The sequence below is a fragment of the Perognathus longimembris genome, chromosome 3 (assembly GCF_023159225.1).
Source record: "Perognathus longimembris pacificus isolate PPM17 chromosome 3, ASM2315922v1, whole genome shotgun sequence".
Classification (NCBI taxonomy): Eukaryota; Metazoa; Chordata; class Mammalia; order Rodentia; family Heteromyidae; genus Perognathus; species Perognathus longimembris.
The window spans coordinates 43081274-43099887 of NC_063163.1; the positions used below are offsets into that span (position 1 = coordinate 43081274).

General features: G+C 35.5%; 1 protein-coding gene across 4 annotated transcripts in view; it reads left to right on the forward strand.

Moving 5' to 3' along the window:
* The window catches only part of Fndc3a (fibronectin type III domain containing 3A), a 115774-nt gene that overhangs the window by 46399 nt on the left and 50761 nt on the right, over window positions 1-18614 (forward strand). For 3 of the 4 annotated variants that reach the window (XM_048341383.1, XM_048341384.1, XM_048341386.1), the window contains one exon: window positions 15816-15892. In XM_048341383.1, the coding sequence (XP_048197340.1) occupies window positions 15816-15892 (77 nt within the window). Of the gene's footprint in view, window positions 1-11970; window positions 12156-15815; window positions 15893-18614 lie in introns of those variants that run through there. The other variant, XM_048341385.1, reaches the window with a different exon arrangement.

The window sequence follows — 18614 nt, forward strand, 5'->3', positions numbered from 1 at the left end:
GTGCTTTCACTTTAACTTAGTTTTTTTTTTTTTGGCCAGTCCTGGGCCTTGGACTCAGGGCCTGAGCACTGTCCCTGGCTTCTTCCCACTCAAGGCTAGCACTCTGCCACTTGAGCCACAGCGCCGCTTCTGGCCGTTTTCTGTATATGTGGTGCTGGGGAATCGAACCTAGGGCCTCGTGTATCCGAGGCAGGCACTCTTGCCACTAGGCTATATCCCCAGCCCTTAACTTAGTTTTAAATCTCAAAGACAAGTAGAATAAACCACTGTCCATTTTTTCCTGACCCTGGTCATAAAGTAAAGCCAAAGACAGCAGATTAAGATACTTGGGAGTAAAACTAAATACTTAAATGCCTTAGCCTAGATGGGTTGCTATAACATAGTACCTCAGAGTGAGTAATTCATAGAGAAATTTATTTCGTATTTCTAGAGTCAGAAGAGCTCAAGGTTGAAGGCTCATATCTGATCATTGCTTTCTTGCTGCATCATAACATGGCAAAGCACAAGAAATATGCCAGCTCAGGCAGGGCTCTTTTATTTTTATTTCCCAATAAAGCAACTAGTTTGATCATGTGGATCCCACCTTCATGATTTTATCTAACACTCACTACTCCCCAAAAGCCCCCTCAAATGGCACCAGTATGTGCATTAAGAGATTAAGATTTCAACACATAAGTTTGGGGACACACATTTAAACCATAGCACTAGATATAAAGGGCTAGAGACTTAGTCTTTTTTGTTATCTGGTAGTAGTGATGGAAGTGTTTGTTGCTATCTGGCCACTTGGTGTCACCAGGCCACCAATTAGAGGAATGGGTAGGAAGCATATACATCCAACGAATATGAGCTATTTGCAGACAATAAAATGCAAATATTCCTGCCTCGGGTTATATAAAAATTTCTCTGAGTGGTTTTGTTGTTTATTGTACTATTTAAATGTATAAATATTACTTAGCAATGGTTTCTTTTTTGCAGTCAACCTTTAAATCAATCATAAGTTTTAAAAATAGGGTCTGACTTTGATGCATTCAAAAGATTATAAGAAAATGCAGTGATATTTACTTGCAAGAATATTTAAAGTGTTATGGTACCTCTGAAAGAAAATATTTGGACCTAAAATTTAATCACGTTAATAAGAAATAATATATATATATATATGCTATACTTAGTAGAATTTACACCAAGCTTACTAGACAGCACTTCAGAAACAAGAATATTTTTCTAGTTTAAACATAATCTTAAAACATTACAGAAAAGAGATGTCAGGATTAAACTTATTAATCATGAAATACAACAAGCAATTTGTTTTTTGAAAAAAAATTATTGATGTCATTACAACCTTAAGGGAAACCTACCAATCAGAGAGCCAACCAATTCTCACTATTGAATCCAAAACCAAGCTCTGTAAGGAGAAAGACATCCAAGATGGTGGAGATAGGATAATTACACATCTCCATGACAAGTACTCTCTGTTATATTTCTCTTCTAATAAATTTTTTTCTAGCATTTTTCACTTAAAAAAAGACTACATTGATAGAAGAAACTTTTCAATTAGTAATAAGATATTCAGCTAATCATAGCTAGCAAATTGATTAAAATATATGGATATATACTATTCAGTTTATATTACTCTTTAGTATTCTAATACTATAAAGACCTTTAAATGCTATTTAATGTACTTATATTTTTTTTCCAGTCCTGGGGCTTGAACTCATGACCTGATCACTGTCCCTGGCTTCTTTTTGCTCAAGGCTAGCACTCTACCAATTGGGCCACAGTGCCACTTCTGGCTTTTTCTATATATGTGGTCCTGAATCGAACCCAGGGCTTCATGTGTACAAGGCAAGCACTCTACCACTAGGCCATATTCCTAACCCCTTGTATATATTTTTGATAAAGCATTTATGTGTTTTAATAGGAATCATTCATATTCTTTAATAAAATAAAAACAATTATATAATTTATTCATGCTAAATTAAATTATTTTAATGGTTATTACTCCCCTTCAACTTTCAGAAGTATCCCTGATTGATATGATGTAGTTACCTTATTCTGCAGTTTCTTCTCTTTCCCATCAGCCAGCCTGGGGAAAATCCTTTTCCTCTTTTACCTTTAAAAAAGTATTCACAGCTGGCTCATACTTGTAATCCTCACTACTAAAGAGATCTGAGGATGATGGTTTGAAGCCAGCTTGGACAGGAAAGTCTGTGAGCTTCTTATCTATGGAGCTGTCCTCAAGTGATGGAGCACTAGCCTTGAGGGGAAAAAAAAAAACTCAGGGACAATGCTGAGCCCCAGTTCAAGCCCCAGGACCAGAACACACACACACACACACACACACACACACACACACACACACACACTTATTCCAAAAGGAAACAAATTCTGGCAAAAATTAAGATTGAGGGAGAGAGAACCTTTCTACACTGTTGGTGGGAATGTAAGTTAGTGTAATCACTGAAAATCAAGGAAAGACTGGGAATATATTTTAGTGGTAGAGTGCTTGCCTAGCATGCGCAAAGCCCTAGGTTTAATTCTGCAATACCACATAAACAGAAAAGGTTGGAGGTGGCACTGTGGTTCAAGTGGTACAATGCTAATGGTGAGCAAAAGAAACTCAGGGACAGTGCCCAGGCTGAGTTCCAGCCCCAGGACCAGGACTGGCAAAGAAAGAAAGAAAGAAAAAAAGAAAGAAAAGGAAAGAAAGAAAGAGAGAGAGAGAGAGAGAGAGAGAGAGAAGAGGGCCCTCTTCTTGAGCTTATATCTAAAAAAATGTAACTCAACATACAAAAGAGATACCTACGTACCCATGGCTTAAAATAGGGAACAAGTCGAGGAACACACACATATCACACACACATATGTATATGTGCATACAAACAATGGAATGTTTACCCATAAAAATGAATGAAATTACATCATTTTCAGGAAAATAGATGGAACTGGAAATCATCATGTTAACCAAGATGAGCCAAGCTCAGGAAGATAAATATTATATTTTCACTCATATATGAAATCTAATTCATGATTGTAAAAGGGGTCTGTTTGAGGGGTGAATCAGCAGGTGAGAGGAGGAGGAGGAAAGGAGAGGGGTATGGGAGTGAACATTATAGCAAAACATTATGCATGTGTATGAAAATAGCACAGTGAAACCCACCAAAAACTGTTAGAAGTAGGGAGAAGTATAATTAAGAAAGAGTAATATGCATAGTATAATTTCATTAGCTACATTATATGTATGTAAATATCACAGTGAAATCCTTTTGTACAATTAATTTATGCCAATATTTTAAAATTCCTAACTCTTTGTAAGTTTAGAGAAATTCCATTCATCTAAGAAATGGGAAGGATAAAGATAATTCAGTGGTTTTTCATTAAGCTAAGTTTATTCAACATAAAAATCTATTTTAAAATTGTGACATTAACTATCTCCCAGTGTTTTAAAGTTATACTCCTGTGAAGTAAAGTGATATAATAATATGATACATTTCCTACTGTTTGTCCTTAATTTCCTCTTCCTCTAATGTCTTAGTTTGCCCTAATAAAAACCTTATTAATGAGTCTGTAAAATTAGTGTTAAAAGTTTATTACTGCTTAAATTTAAATGTTTGGGATATAGTTTTTAAACACAGACATTTGTCTGTATTGACCATTATCTGTCTAGTCTCCTAAATTGTTCCTACCTCTCACACTCACCGATTAACCTAAAATATATTTGGCTTCAAAATGGTCCTTACACTTGTTTTCTATGCGTAATCATCATATAACATAATGTTTGTTAATGCTTTAGTGTGCTATAAGGAGAAAATTACAGAGAAAGAATATGGAGCCCTGAGCCCAGTGACTCATGATGATAATCCTGGCTACTCAGGAGGCTAAGATCTGAGGACTGTGGTTTGAAGCCAGCCCAGGCAGAAAAATAAGGAAGGAAAGAAAGAAAATGATAAGTAACTAGGGACAGATCTGAAGAATTATTCATGCTATTGAAGGGAAAGGAGGAAAAACATAGGTGAGCAAAAGAAAAGATTTAAAAGTCGTGAAACAGGTTTGATTTAAGCCCTGGAACAAAATGATAGGTTCTAACCCTTCCTTCTCCTTATTTACAGGATTATTTGCATCTATAACTGTTGAGATTTTTGTTGTTTTTGGTGGGCAGGTGGGGGTGGGGTGTGCACTTTCGTGCCTGTCCTAGGCTTGAACTCAGGGCTTGGGCATTATCGCTGAGGCATGTTTTGTTTTGTTTTGTTTTCCTCAAGGCTAGCACTTTACCACTTGAGCTACAGCACTGATTTCAGCCTTTTTTTTTTTTTAATTGTTAAGGTGAAGTATAGAGGGGTTACAGTTACATACATTAGATAGTGAGTACATTTCTTATCCAGCTTGTTACTGATCCCTCATTTTTCTCCCACCTTCCCTCCTCCCCAGTTTCCCCTCCCAAGTTATACAGTTAGTTTACAATGTATTGTCTTTTAAGTATTGCTGTTGCATTGGCTTGCCTTTTACCCTTTGTCTCATCATTTTAATGTTCCCCTTCCCTTCCCTAATTCAGACAGACATATATAAGATACTCAGGGTACCAGAATCAGATACGGTGACAACAGGAGCTAAATCATAGGGAAGATGGACAGAAGAAAAAAGAAATAATTTCACATAGTACATTGAAAATAACAACATCAATGATAAACCACTTGTTTCCATATTTTGGAGATCATTTCTCTTAGTGTCATCTTCTGTGATCATATGTACATAGCTATTGAGCTATTGCCATCATCTGCTAGGACTATCCTAGACATATACTAATTACTACCAATAAGGGAGACCATCGAGTTTATGTTTCTTTGGGTCTGGTTCACTTCACTTAGTATGATTTTTTTTCTAATTCTTTCCATTTTCTTACAAACAGGACAATATTATTCTTTCTGACCCATAGAATCACTCTGTGTGTGTGTGTGTGTGTGTGCGCGCGCACGCACGCGCGCACGCTTAATTCAAGACCTGGACTGGCTTCAAACTGCTATCCTCAGATCTCAGCTGTATCAATAGCTAGGATTACAGGCATGAGCCCCTCACACCTAGCCACATATAATTGTCAATTACTCCTCAACAATAGATTCCCTCTGATGGAGGAGTAATTTAGTAGCATTTATTGGCTTCTTCTTAAACCCTTGACATTATATATCAGTTAATGTCTAAGTATCATGAGCTTAACACATGTATGTATTTATTCAGAACCTACACTTTAATCCTGCCACAAAAATCTGGTCATGATATTGGTCAGAGTCAGTCTTTTGAAGGAGCAGGTAAATTTTTGTAAAGGAAAAAGTGATAATATTTCATATCCCTGTCCATTTATTTGTTTATATTTTTGTTAGTTTTGAGGCTTGAACTCAGGGCCTGGGTACTGTCCCTGAGCTTCCTTTGCTCAAGGCTAGCATTCTGCTACTTGAGCCATAGAGCCATTTCTGGCTTTTTCTGCTTTATATGGTACTGAGGAATCAAACCCAGGGCTTCATGCATGCTAAACCAAACTACCACTAAGCCACGTTCCCAGCCCTTTCTGTCCTTTTATATCTTAATAATCTGAAACAACTCATTACTGAACTGAATGAGTCTGCTTCTTAAATTTTCTGATGTGCAAGTGACCCAGGCATGCTATTACAGTCTACCAACAGCCTAATAATAGCTGGCTTGTTTACTTATTTTGGGGGGCGGGTAAGGGGAAAGTCAACTCTTCTAGCTATTAATTTGCCTCTGTACAGTCAGACTAACAGTCTCCAAGTCATCTATCTGATTAGTTCAATTCTTAGCTGCTTCTTTTGCAGCCATTTTGGAGAGTACATTCTTAAAGTTGGACACATAGTAATAGTTTCCTGGATTTTTCACATGGTGGTAATCAGTATTGGGTTATTCCTACTTTTTTTTTCTCAAGACAAACCAGTGGAGTCATGTACTATGATAGAATGAGCTATACTTGATCCACACAACTAATTTGACATTGTGTTCCATGGTATATAATTTTAAATACAGCTCCTTAGGCAAACTAGAGTGCTTTTATGGCCCAATTCTAGTAATGTCATAAAAATAACCTAATTTATGTGTGTATGCTGGTACTGGGGTTTGAACTCAGGCCTCAGGCATTCACTGAGCATTTTTGCTGATTAATTGAAGATAAGAGTACTTGGACTTTTCTGTCAGGGCTGGCTTTGCGTCCTGAGTAGCTACGATTATAAGCACAATATTTTTTTCTTTATTAATTTCCCTTCTTTAATTTGTTATTGATTGCATTTTTGTTTTAGGTGTGTTTGTTTCTTTTTTTTTGCTTTAATGCTGTGGGTATATTTTATTTTTATATCCTAGAACAAGTAATTCCAGAACAAGCCATCAAGTAATTTATTGCATTTTTTCGTTATAATATCTTTCACTTACCAGAAGTTTTTAGAATCTTTCCTTACAACTGTTTCTATGTAAGTATAATATGCAACTAGCAAATATTTGAGGCATACAATGTTTGAATTCTTTGCAAATCACAAGATTTCTTGTATGTTCTTTGTTGTTGTTGGATCTTTTCTTTGGTTTTGTTGTACAGTGTATAATTCTAGGGATCAAACTTGAGACCTCTACCACTGAGCCACATCCCAGCCCTTTTTATATTGACTTAAGTCTTTATGCCCTTTTGATAGGACCTAACACAATATACCCTTACTGTTGTCACAGTTGCCACTAGTTGTAAAACTCAGCATTAAATGACAGAGTCCTAACCTAATTTTCAGTTATAGCAAGAAAACTATAGATCCATTTGTTTCCTAAAGCTTTGTTAATAATCTACACAAAGAATTTTCTATATGAATAAACAGAATATTGAGAACATTAGAGTTTATAGAACATTTTGCAATGATGAACGTGTTTTTTACTTTTCCATTCTTAGCTTGTTATGTCTAAAGCAAATTTAAAATATAACTCATTTTCATTGCCATAATATTGTCTCACATAGTTTTCAAGGAGTTCTTTTAAATTAATAGCATAGCAATTGCTTAGATTTCTTCATAACATTTTAACACGTTAACTAACCCGAACTGACATTTCTTGAACTATTACTCTTTTACATACACTTGTCAGGACAAGCACTACAATTTTTCCTGGATGACATTGCTTATATATTCAATTTTGTGCCAAGCATTTTACAAATGTGTATTACAAATATGGACTCTTTAGTCCACATTATATCCCTATGAAGTGAATAATTATCATCCCCATATTACAGCTGAGGAAACGAAGATACAAAGAGGCTGAGTAACTTGCAACAACTCATAGTTACAAATCATCACTAGATTTAAATGGGCTAACTCCAAGCTCCATGCTTACCAGCATACCTTATACTACTATTGTTTGGGATATGACAAACATTAGAAATTATAATAAAAATGAGCTATAAATTAGCACAAAAAACTAAAATTCTCTTGTTAATATTTAGTACAAATTAAAAAAAGTGATTCATGCAGTATTAATGAGGAGAAAGTAGTATTTTACCCATTTAGGGGCACTATCTGCTTCATAAGGAGCATAATAGGCTGTGGTCAGGAGTTTAGACTTCATTTAATAGTTAAGAATTGCTTATGGGTTTTAGGCAGAGGAAATAGATTTTCTTTTTATTGCTAGGGAATGGGAGCAAGGAGACCCATTTATAATATTCATACTCAGGAAAACTATTACATGTCCTATGTGAATTAATATTCACATAACCCTAAGACCCAACATTTCTCTACCTAGGTATGTAGAGTATCGTAAAGAAACAGGGGGCCAAGAGACATACAGAAATATCTTCATGGCAGCAGTGTTTTATCACGTTAGATTCTGTTATATGCTTTTCCTTCTTTGGTGATATGTCATCAAGTCTCACAGTTTAAACACTATTGACCAAATACGTTGGAATTTATACCTCCAAACCAGGTGTCTGCTTGAGTTCCAAAATAGTTAAAGCAATGGTCATTTACATGAGATATGTATGGAGATGCCTACTAGACATTTCAAATGTTGCATATCCAAATCTGAACACTGGATTGTCCCAAAGTCTGCTTCCATTCACTTTGGTACTATAACAAGTAGTATTGCTGTTATACAAATAGTGTTGAATGTTATAAATCCTATTAATATGTTTATCTATCAGCTAGTTTTGGCTATTCCCACAAGTAGTATGTACAAGTCAGATGAATTCTTTTTAAATATAATTAAGATACTGTCTTAAAATCCAGCAGTGTCTGTCTCTCATTTCATGCAAAGTAAAATCCAAAGTCCTTACAGTGTCTACAAAACTAACCCAACAAAATATTAGCTCATGTCCCTCTTTATTAGAAAGTCCTCATTCCTTTTCTCCCCTTCACTCATGCTGCTCTGGTGATGCTAGTGTCCTTGTTTTATGTTGAACATACCACTCGTGCTCCCACCTTAGAGTCTTTGTCCTGCTTGCCTCTTTTATATCCACATGACTCATTCCTTCCTTTCTTTCAAGTCTTTGCTCAAAAGTTACCTCAGTGAAGGTTGGTTAAGAGTAGTCGCTGATGGTGTCATAGGCCATGGTAGAAGATCAGTGTTGTGTGTGAAACTTTATCATATTTATGAGCACAGAAGGATGAGAAGAAGGTGGAGATCCAGGACAAAATAGAAATTATTAATAAAGCAGAGTCCCAGAGGAGGATCAACTTAAGTAAAGAAGTGGAGAGATTCTTTTGTTTTTGTGAAGGGATGATGCTTCTAAAAACTAAAGAAGTAAGAAAACTTTGTATATAACCTTGAAAGAGTCCCAAGTTCATGTTGAGAAATCTGGTTACGGTCAGGTGGGTTAGACTTTTGAAAGTATAGTGAGGATTTCTAATAATCACTCCGGGAATAGGTTACTGACCAGGAGTAGATTTCTAAATAACTTTGTGAACTGCTTTAAGACTGGCACTCTTAGTATCATATGATTTCTACAGTTCAAGTCTAAGAAAAAAGAAAGTAGTATCTGATTAATATTGAGAGCTTTTTAAGGGAGAGAAGTAGAAGTTGGCAATGAGAGAGTAAGTCAGACAGGCTATGAAGGCATTATTGGTTGAGGAGAAAGGGAGAGGTCATTATTAGAAAGAATAAAAGTTGGACAAAAAAAGAATTAAAGCCAGAAATGACTATTATCCCAGTACTTGGGAGGCTGAAGCAAGATCATGAGTTTGAGTTCAGTGTGAACTACACAGTGAGTTCAAGACCACAGCAGGAGTAAGGGAAAGATGGAGGATGAGATAGTGAAATTCTAAGTAATAAGTTCCAAAGTATGGCTTTGAACATGGCTTATTAAAACCAGAATGAAAGAGATGGACATAATGAACCTATGTTTTGGACATTATTATATTGATGGTCAAGATCTGGAGCAGAGGAAAAAACTATCAAAATTCTCAATAAATAATGTGACAGCCATGAAAGGAGAAAAGTATAGTATGCCACTTGTGTCATGATCTCAAGGGGAAAGAAACTTCAGCCTGAAACAATAACAGTGATAATGGAAAACAGCCTGAGAGTATCTGGAGACTACCAGTACTGCCTCGGGAGAGAATGAGTAGCTGCTGGACAAAATGTACTAGGCATACTCATTCATTTAAGGCAGTACATGAACAGACATGTCTAGAAAGGTCAAAGGTACATGGATATTTATACATAATGGGAAAAAGGTCCCAGAGAGCACAATAGGAAAGATGAATTGGAACATCATCAATTGAAGAGGCAATAAGTGGAAAACCACAGCTGTGGCAAAATGTGAGCCAAAATGAGGAATTAGACTTTTTTTTCTCCTTTTACTTTTTATTTATTAATTAAATTTTGTTGACAAAGTATTGTGCAAAAGGGGTACAATAACATAATAGGGCAGTGAGTACATTTCTTGTGATATCTTACACCCTCGTTTTTCTTTCCCTTTCCTAGATCAGGTAGGCTATATACAACACCTAGTGTACCAAAAACATATACAGTAGCCACATGGCATACGCCAAAGGAAATTCACCTAGAACTTTAAATATAATGTCAACAATAGAGTTTGCTTATCCTTGTCTTTTTTTTTCTTTTTTTATTATAAAACTGATGTACAGAGAGGTTACAGTTTCATACGTTAAGGAATTAGACTTTTTAAGGCATGGCTGGGTATACATTTACCAGTAGATTCCATTAGATCAGGTGACTTCTGTCCTTTAGGTCTTGTTCTTTGGGATCATGCTACAAATCTGAGGGGGAAATTAGCAGTTAGCATTTACCCTTTCCCACTTGTAAGAATATTCATTTACTGCTTATCTTCCCAGGAATATTTGGCATTAGTTTATTCATATCTGTTGCTTCAGGTTGTCCCTTGCCAGTCTTCTCATCTTTGAGGAGACAGGACCTTGAATATGGCCTACATTTTTAAAATTGTGCTTTACCATTAGATAATCTGCCTTTGACTCACTTTGTGCCTTTGCCAAGTTATTTAACTGATCTCTACTTCTGTTTCCCTACCTATAAATAATGACTCTTTTAATTGTGAAGATTAACATAGCAAAATAGCCAAATGATGTTTGGCATATATTCTGCACTATGAAGATATATAGTTGACTGGGGCTATGGGTAAAATAATAAAGCAGCCTAACAAACACAAGACCTCCCAAAATGAAAGTGAATAGTGATCACATTTTCACTTACAATAATTATCATTAAAAAAATAATTTAGTTATAAAACTGATGTACAGAGGGATTAGAATGGTATGAATCAGGTAATGAGTACATTTCCTTTCAGTGTCTTCTGTTCCTTTATTCTCTCCCAGTCACCCCCTTCCATCTCCACCTACAAGTTGTATGCAGTTCATTTTCAACAGTGAGCTCCACTACTGCATTTTCCCTTTGAGTTGTGTACCCTCCTAAGTCCTCCCTCCAAAAGTTATACATGTGAATAAACTACACATAAAGAGAAGAATTACTGTCTTTTGAGTAGCATCAGTTAGTGTGCTATATGCTTAAATATATCTGGTTTGATCCTCAAAGCAGTGCTATGGATCGGATATCACTGTTTCACAAAAGGAGACTAAGATTCAAAGAACAATAATTGCCTTTGCAACAAGTATTGAAATGATTAATTCTGTTGTGCTACTTGTTACAAGTCACAATCATTTGAGTTAGCTGTGAATAAATTTTCTCAGCAGTTAAGCAGTACCATAAAGTAATGAATAGCCTCCCTACAGTTCAGTCTTCCTCTCTGTAGCTGAATTTTGATCTCCTTCCTAGTCTTGCTTATTCTGGATAAAGAACTCTGAACACAAATCTGAGCCTGTCTTTTCATATTGCCTGGATATGCGAGAATGTCATCCACTAGCATCTTAATGTTCAGTTTAAATCTTTCTAAGTCAGAAAAAAAAAATAAAGCCAACAATAAAAGTAGTAGTGTTAGTCAAGCACAGTGACCCACACTCCTCAGGAGACTGAACAAAAGGATTAGAAGTTCCAGTATGGGTTACATAGGAAGACACACACACACACACACACACACACACACACACACACACACACACACACACACACTGCACCCACCTAAAACAAAACACACACACACAGCACCCACCTAAAACAAAAACTTAAACATGTCAGTCAAGTCCTATCCCATACACAATCCTTTGTGGAAATTTTTAAGGATTGAGCATGGAGAAAGGACTAAGTAACCTTTTAAATTTATATGTTTATTCAACGCTTTTAAAGTGAAAATTAGAATGTGTAAATTAGAATACAATGTATCATTGGTGTTATTAGTGTCATAAATGAACACAAAAGAAGATGGCTTTACAAAAAAATACATATGTTAAAGCATATTTTCATGGGCCTTTAAATTGGCGCTTAAAAAAGGTTTGAAAGACGATCATGTTCAGGGACAGCAGCAGTAAAAACCATTTAGTGTTTTCTGAGTCAGGAACGGCACGGAACCTTTGGGCTTGGCTTTCCCCAGCTCTCTGGATCACATGGCAACTGTCACGTGACTCGGTCAAAGGCTCTTCCTCTTACAGCTACAGCTTAGCAAAAGCGAAACTGTTCTCCAATTAAAGCTGTTAACGTGTACTACGCTGTTTCCTTGTTGGATTTTCTTGCTCGCTGCTGCTACTGTAAAAACAAAATGAGTGGTAAGATTTGCTGTTTTTGAACATTTGCTTTTATTTTAAAACATTTTTAGAAAGCATTGTAGTTAAACCCATGCCGCGTGTTTTTAATAGATGCCAAGTATAATCACCATAAAAATATTTTAAATTGTTGCTGTGTAGTTATAACAAAAACTGTAGAGTTAGACTGATTTCACATTACACAGACTATCCTGTTCTAGAGGCTTTGCTTTATTCAGTATTCTTTTTAAGACTAAAATCTGAAAATTGGCATCAGATTACTTGGAAGCCATTGTGAAAGCTTGCTTCTAAAGAGGACGTGTAGCACGTCAGCAGCCCCATTGCATTTTAGAATTTAAACGATTGGACAGAGTGGTAATTTTCATGTTTTTTTGAAAAAAAATCTTAAATATGAATGTATAAGGGACAACTTAACGTAAACTAGATGGAATATCTGAAGTATTAGGTCACTGCACTCTTTAAGAATTAGGGTGGAGAATATCTCAAATTTAAGGCAGTTGTTTGATGAACATAATTGTTTTTCTTTTCTGTGGGTTGTAAACATAAGAAAATACACCATTAAAATGGTGAATACCCGTGTGATTGGAATACCCATGTGATGCTCAAAGCATTGTGGGGGTGCTGTTAGGTGTATCCCCAGCTGTTAAGATGTAGCTATTATTCGTCTGCCAGGTGTACATTTAATAGTATAAACTTAACAGATACAGATTCTTCCTTGAGGCAGAGTTTCCCTTACTACATAAAAATTTAAGTCACTTGTAATCCGTTAAACTTTCCTAAATTAAAAAGTATTGTTGGTACAATTGAGGTAATCAAACATTTGCTTGTATAGACACTAATGGCAACAGAAATGATATTGTAAACATTGTATTCCTCAACCTCAGTACTTGTATTTACTGATTTATGTATTATGAGGTTTATGTGTTCAGTGTTGAATATATCTTACCAATATTTTACATATTCTAACTGTGTACCATTTCTACCTCTTAATTAGAAATTTTACTGGGTAGAATGAAGTGGAAGTAAGTTGAAGTCAAATTTTGTGTTACTAAACTGTTTTAGCAGAGTAGAGTATAAGGCAAGTGTGGTGGTGTGTGTCTGTGAGCCAGATATTCTGGAGGTTGGAGTTCAAAGGCCAGCCTGTTTACAGAGAGACCCTATCTCAAAAAAAAAAAAAAAGCAAAAAGTAATGTGATAACTGCATAGTGTTTATATAGTCATATGTTTAGTAAAAAGAGGGTAACCCCCCAAAATATGTCATTTTATAATAATAATGAATGTAACCCACAATAACTAATTATTCTGGTGGCTAAATAAATACAAAAACAGGACTTGACATAACATTAAACTTGACAACAAGTGTTAATTTCCTTTATCAGTATTAACAATTTTTCAGTAAGGTCTTTATCTGTTTCTCAACTAAGTTTAATATTTTATAAATAATATCTAAGCCACAGCTCTTAGAATTTAGAAAGTTAGTTTACTGCACTTAGGTAAATTTACTGCACTTAGATAATTAGCTAGCTAACAGAAGCAAAACTGTTCTGTAGAACTGTTTTGTTTGTCGTGTAGTTGTAAATCTGTTCTAATATGTCTTGGGTTTGGAATGTAGAAGTTAAAAAGTATGTTTGGGGCTGGAAATGTGGCTCAAGTACTAGAGGGCCTAGAGTGCCAACTGTGAATGAAAAATCCAAGGCCCTGAGTTTAAGCCACAGTACCAGCACTGTGTGTGTGTGTGTGTGTGTGTGTGTGTGTGTGTGTGTGTGTGTGTGTATTTTGAATGAAGCCTTTCTTCATAGTAATATAAAGCAGTTCACAAATGTTATTTATTAACATAATACATAATATAATGCTTAAACTGGGGGAATTGCATTCCTGCATTATTTCATGTTTTGAGGAAATAGAGTCAAAGCCATCCTTAATTTCTCATAAAAACATTGGAATATAGTTCTTAAGCCTTGGATCACAACTGCAAATAATATATACTATTTTAATGTTTATGTAGTTGAAATATATCCTTTCTAGTTCTACCTCTATGGCAAGCTTTACTTCCTTGTGCCTCAGCTTCCATGTCTGGAAAATGGGGTATGATAATGATAATACTTACCAGACAAAATTATTATGAAAAGAAAAAAATATGTAAAAAACCTGTTAGTATAAACATTACATCATTACGGTAGTATTCTAAACAACTGCATGCATTAGATATGATTGTTTTGGATGGGAATTACTCTTTATAGCCAGATATTATACAAGGTAGTTTAGTTTACATTCACTCTCCTCCCTCATTACTTTCTCTTAACTGCTTTAGCTTTTTTCTCTCTTCTCCAGTTCTTCTACATTCTTTCTTTCTTCCCTTTCCTGCTTGTCCCGCCCTCCTCTCCTAGCCTCCTCCTTCCCTTTCCTTTTGGCTCCCCCCATCCCTCCTTTATCCTCTTACCCCTCTTTGGCTTTCTACCCTTTGATTTTCTCCTCTTTTTCCTTTTCCCTCTCCTCTTTCCCTTTTCACTGCCAATCTTTAGTATTTCCCCTCTTGCACTCCCTTTTTCTTACATATTCTATTCTCTTTTTTTTCTCTTTCTTTTTCTTTCTCTCTTCCCCTCCCCCATCACAACTCACCCACTGAGCTCCCACCCCTCCCCCTTTCCTAGTAGGGCTAGAAACTGGCTTTGCGGGATCCTTCATGCTCTTTATTCTCTTTTTCTGAAGTATTATGTATAAGGTTACCAGTGGTAATATTCACTTACAGATCAAATTCTGTATAAAAGAGATCCTTTCCCCATTACATTCTTTATCTGACTCTGGTACTGTATTTACTTAGAAATAGTAATTTCTTTGAAAAGCTTTTCTCTCAGTGATTAAAAATATGGGTGAAGGGCCTCAGCAGTCTACAGTTACAGGAAGAAAAGATTTCAAGTGATATACTTTTCTAAAAAGTTCGATAAAGCAAGTAAGATTTTAGTTCCTAGAAAGAATAAAACACACCTCCTGCAAGTGCTTATTTTTATTCCCAGAAAGGTGGAAAGAGAAGGTAAACAAGATATATTTGGAAAGCATGACATTATAAAAGGAAAGGGAAATATAGGACAAGAGAAGTTGAAGTTTTCTTTTTTAGAATTTTCCAGTGTAAGAAACAGTTTGGTTTTTTTTTTTGTAAATATATTATAATCTTGTTTTTAGGAACCAAAATCATGACTTGAACATTACTTAGGAGTCTGTTATTCCTAACAAAGTACATTATAAGTATCTTAACTGTTCTTCTTCCTGCCCTTTCTATTTTGAAACTTTGGTCTTTTGCATTTCCATTGATTTTTCTATACAAAGTTCAGTTTGATTTTCCTGCGTCTGTTTGTTACTTGCATAATTGTAAGTCACTTAGGATAATGATTCAAGATTAAATGAATACTGAATAACAGTTTTAAACTTCAGATATTAAAAAGCTCCATGGGTGACTGTTATCACCCTGCAGGATTAAGAAACCTAAGTATGATTATATGTGCACTTTGCCAGGCAAATGTTTTTTTAACAAGTCAATCATCAGTTTCTTGTTTGTCTGGTCACTGTAGGCCTGAGTATTTGTCTTGGATGCGATACTCAAATTGTTTTCAACTGTAGCTTGCTAAACAATCATGGATTAATACCTCATTTCTATGACCCATTCAGGTCCTGCTCAGGTTCCAATGATGTCCCCAAATGGTTCTGTGCCTCCTATTTATGTGCCTCCTGGATATGCCCCACAGGTACTTTTCTTGTTATTTTTCTTTAAAAATTATATATTTATGCATATTACATACATACATATGCACACAGTAGTGATAATATTGCTCTTTTTAACTTGGATTCTGATGAAAAAAATATCATTAAGTGCTGAACTTTGCTCAGTGTACTGTCTTCCATAAATATTAGCAAATTTGGAAAGGAGGAAAAATTATTAGTATTAGTAGCACTCATCATTTGGCTTTGGCTTTTGGCAATGAATTACAAAAGAAAAATTATTCTCGAGTTTTGTTTCCCTGAATATGTGACTAATGTAAATAATATCTTAAGTTGCCAAAGTGCAACTTAACTTTTTAAAATTGATCCTTTGGCTTAAGAGTAAGCCAGGACAGTGCTCCCATTCTTATTCATACAAGGACTCTCAGAGACTGACAACAATTGTATGGCATATTGTGGTAAATAGAAGATTTGTTTTTGGGTTGTGGCCCCAAACTGGCCTCAAACTAACAATACATATAATAGAAGAGGAATCAAACCAACCATACCACTGCTTATCCTATGTCTTTTACTCTTCTCATATGTTAGCAAGCTTTCACTTGAAGAATAGAATATGGAGAGTAGAATATAAAGAATAGAATAATATAGCTGCAGGCACCTGTGATCCTAGCTACACTGAAGGCTGAATTAGGAGGATTATGGTTTGATCTGCCAGCCCAGGTAGAAAAATCCTAAAGATTCCATTCATCCTCATTTAACCAGCAAAATGTCAGATCAGAGACATGGTTTAAGTGGTAGAGCACCAGCACCACCTATGAGCAAGCAAGCAGACTAAAAGCACAAGACCTCGAGTTCACACACACACACACACACACACACACAATGAAGTACAGCTAAGTTACATACACAAACTGAATTAAACTAAATGTGTGGGTATTTGGTATCTTCCACTATTGAATTTGTATGTAGTCTGTACTCTCCTCAAATCCCTTTTGGGAAATAACTGTCTTTTTTGCTCTATTTATGCCAGGGAGGTGGGATATTGTGGTAAATTCTTTGTTTATTCTTTAAAGTGCACCAGTATATGAATGAGGGGAAAAGGAAGTTTTCTGGTAGGGAAAATGAAAGTCTGCTAAAACGAAGAGTCAGAAAAGCTGAATCTGTGTCTTATTTCAAACCCTTGCTGACTGCCAGGCAAATCAACTTCCTTGACTCTGTTAGTCTCTCATTGTAAGATGAGAAGATAGCACATGAGGAGATATGTCTGAAAGCACCTAGTTATCTTTTCAGGAGAATAGCTTCTGCTCACTATCTCTACTTTTGTTTAACACACTGGTACTGTTAATTTATTGAAGTCTGCATTCAGCTCATATTACCCTACTGAAACTGCTCTCTGCTGTTTACCAGATTGCCTTTTTTCTAGCCTCATTTCTTCTGACCTCTAAAAATTAGACACCACTATCAGTTTTTGATTTTCTTGATTTAATGCCTTAATTTTATAATTTTAATGCCTATTTTTTTCTACTTCCCTGGTACCCCTTTTCAGAACTTTGTTCACTTGAAGACCTTTCTCTAGCATATTTCAGTTAAATACTTATTAAGTAGTATAGTGTACCATATTCTGTAAAAAGTGTCAGTGACATAAAATGATTAAGACAAATTATTTCAATGGTAAGGTATTCTAATATCCTATCATTTTAGATTTTTCTTTTTATTTTTTATTCTCATTTTACTCAACCACAAACTCTTAGAAGAACAGGTTTCCCGAGCCTTTTCTGGTGCTGTTTTTATTCTCTCCTGGCATATTACACATCTCTCAACTTACCACAGCTTGCTAATTGGTTCCTGTAGGAAGATTATGAATTTTTACAGTTCCTCTGTTTAGCAGTCAACAGTTTTCCACAAATAAATATTGGGTGCTCATATATGTCAAATACTCTTGAGTGTTTGGGATCTGTCTGTGAATAAAAGATGCAAAGACTTAACTCCTCATGTTCTTGTGGAGATAAACCAACATAAAGTATAACCAGTGGATAATTAACATACCAGATAGTGAATAACATGGGGGCAGGACAGAGCTGGTTAGAATTCAAATAAGATGGTATAACTAGCCTTTTTGAAAGGTCATATGTGAACCAAGTCCTAAAGGGCAGGTAGGAGTTAACCCTGCATTTATCTGGGGTAAAAGGAATTCTGGGATTAGAAACTGCCAGTGCAAATGTCCAAAATTGAGGGCCTATTTCATATCCTGGAAACAGCAAGGAGACCAGTATGGCTTGATTATTGGAGTTTTCAAGACAGAGTAATAGTATAGTAGTGCATGCAGTCAGAGTTAATTCTGCTAGATTATATAGGATTCTATTCATTTTTTATCCTCAGTGCCAAATACAGTGCCTGTCCAGATAGTAGGTACTTGACAAATACTGAATTAATCAAATACTCATCCAGGCCAAACTTTTATATCTTCAAACTGAAAGTAAATAAAATAACATATTTATAGCACTTATTTGATTTTTTTTCACTCCTTTAGATATAAAAGGCCTATAGTTGTCTTATCCTGTAAAAGTGTGGATTTCTTCACATTTAAGGCCTTACATAGTTCTGTCCTAATTTGCTTCTGCTGCCTTGTTCTCTTGCTACTTCCAATCACATATCCATTTCTGTATGCCTTTTCATGTATTATCGTTTATTATAACTTATTTATACCACTCAATTGTAATATATACTGGCTAATTATATAATTGTGTG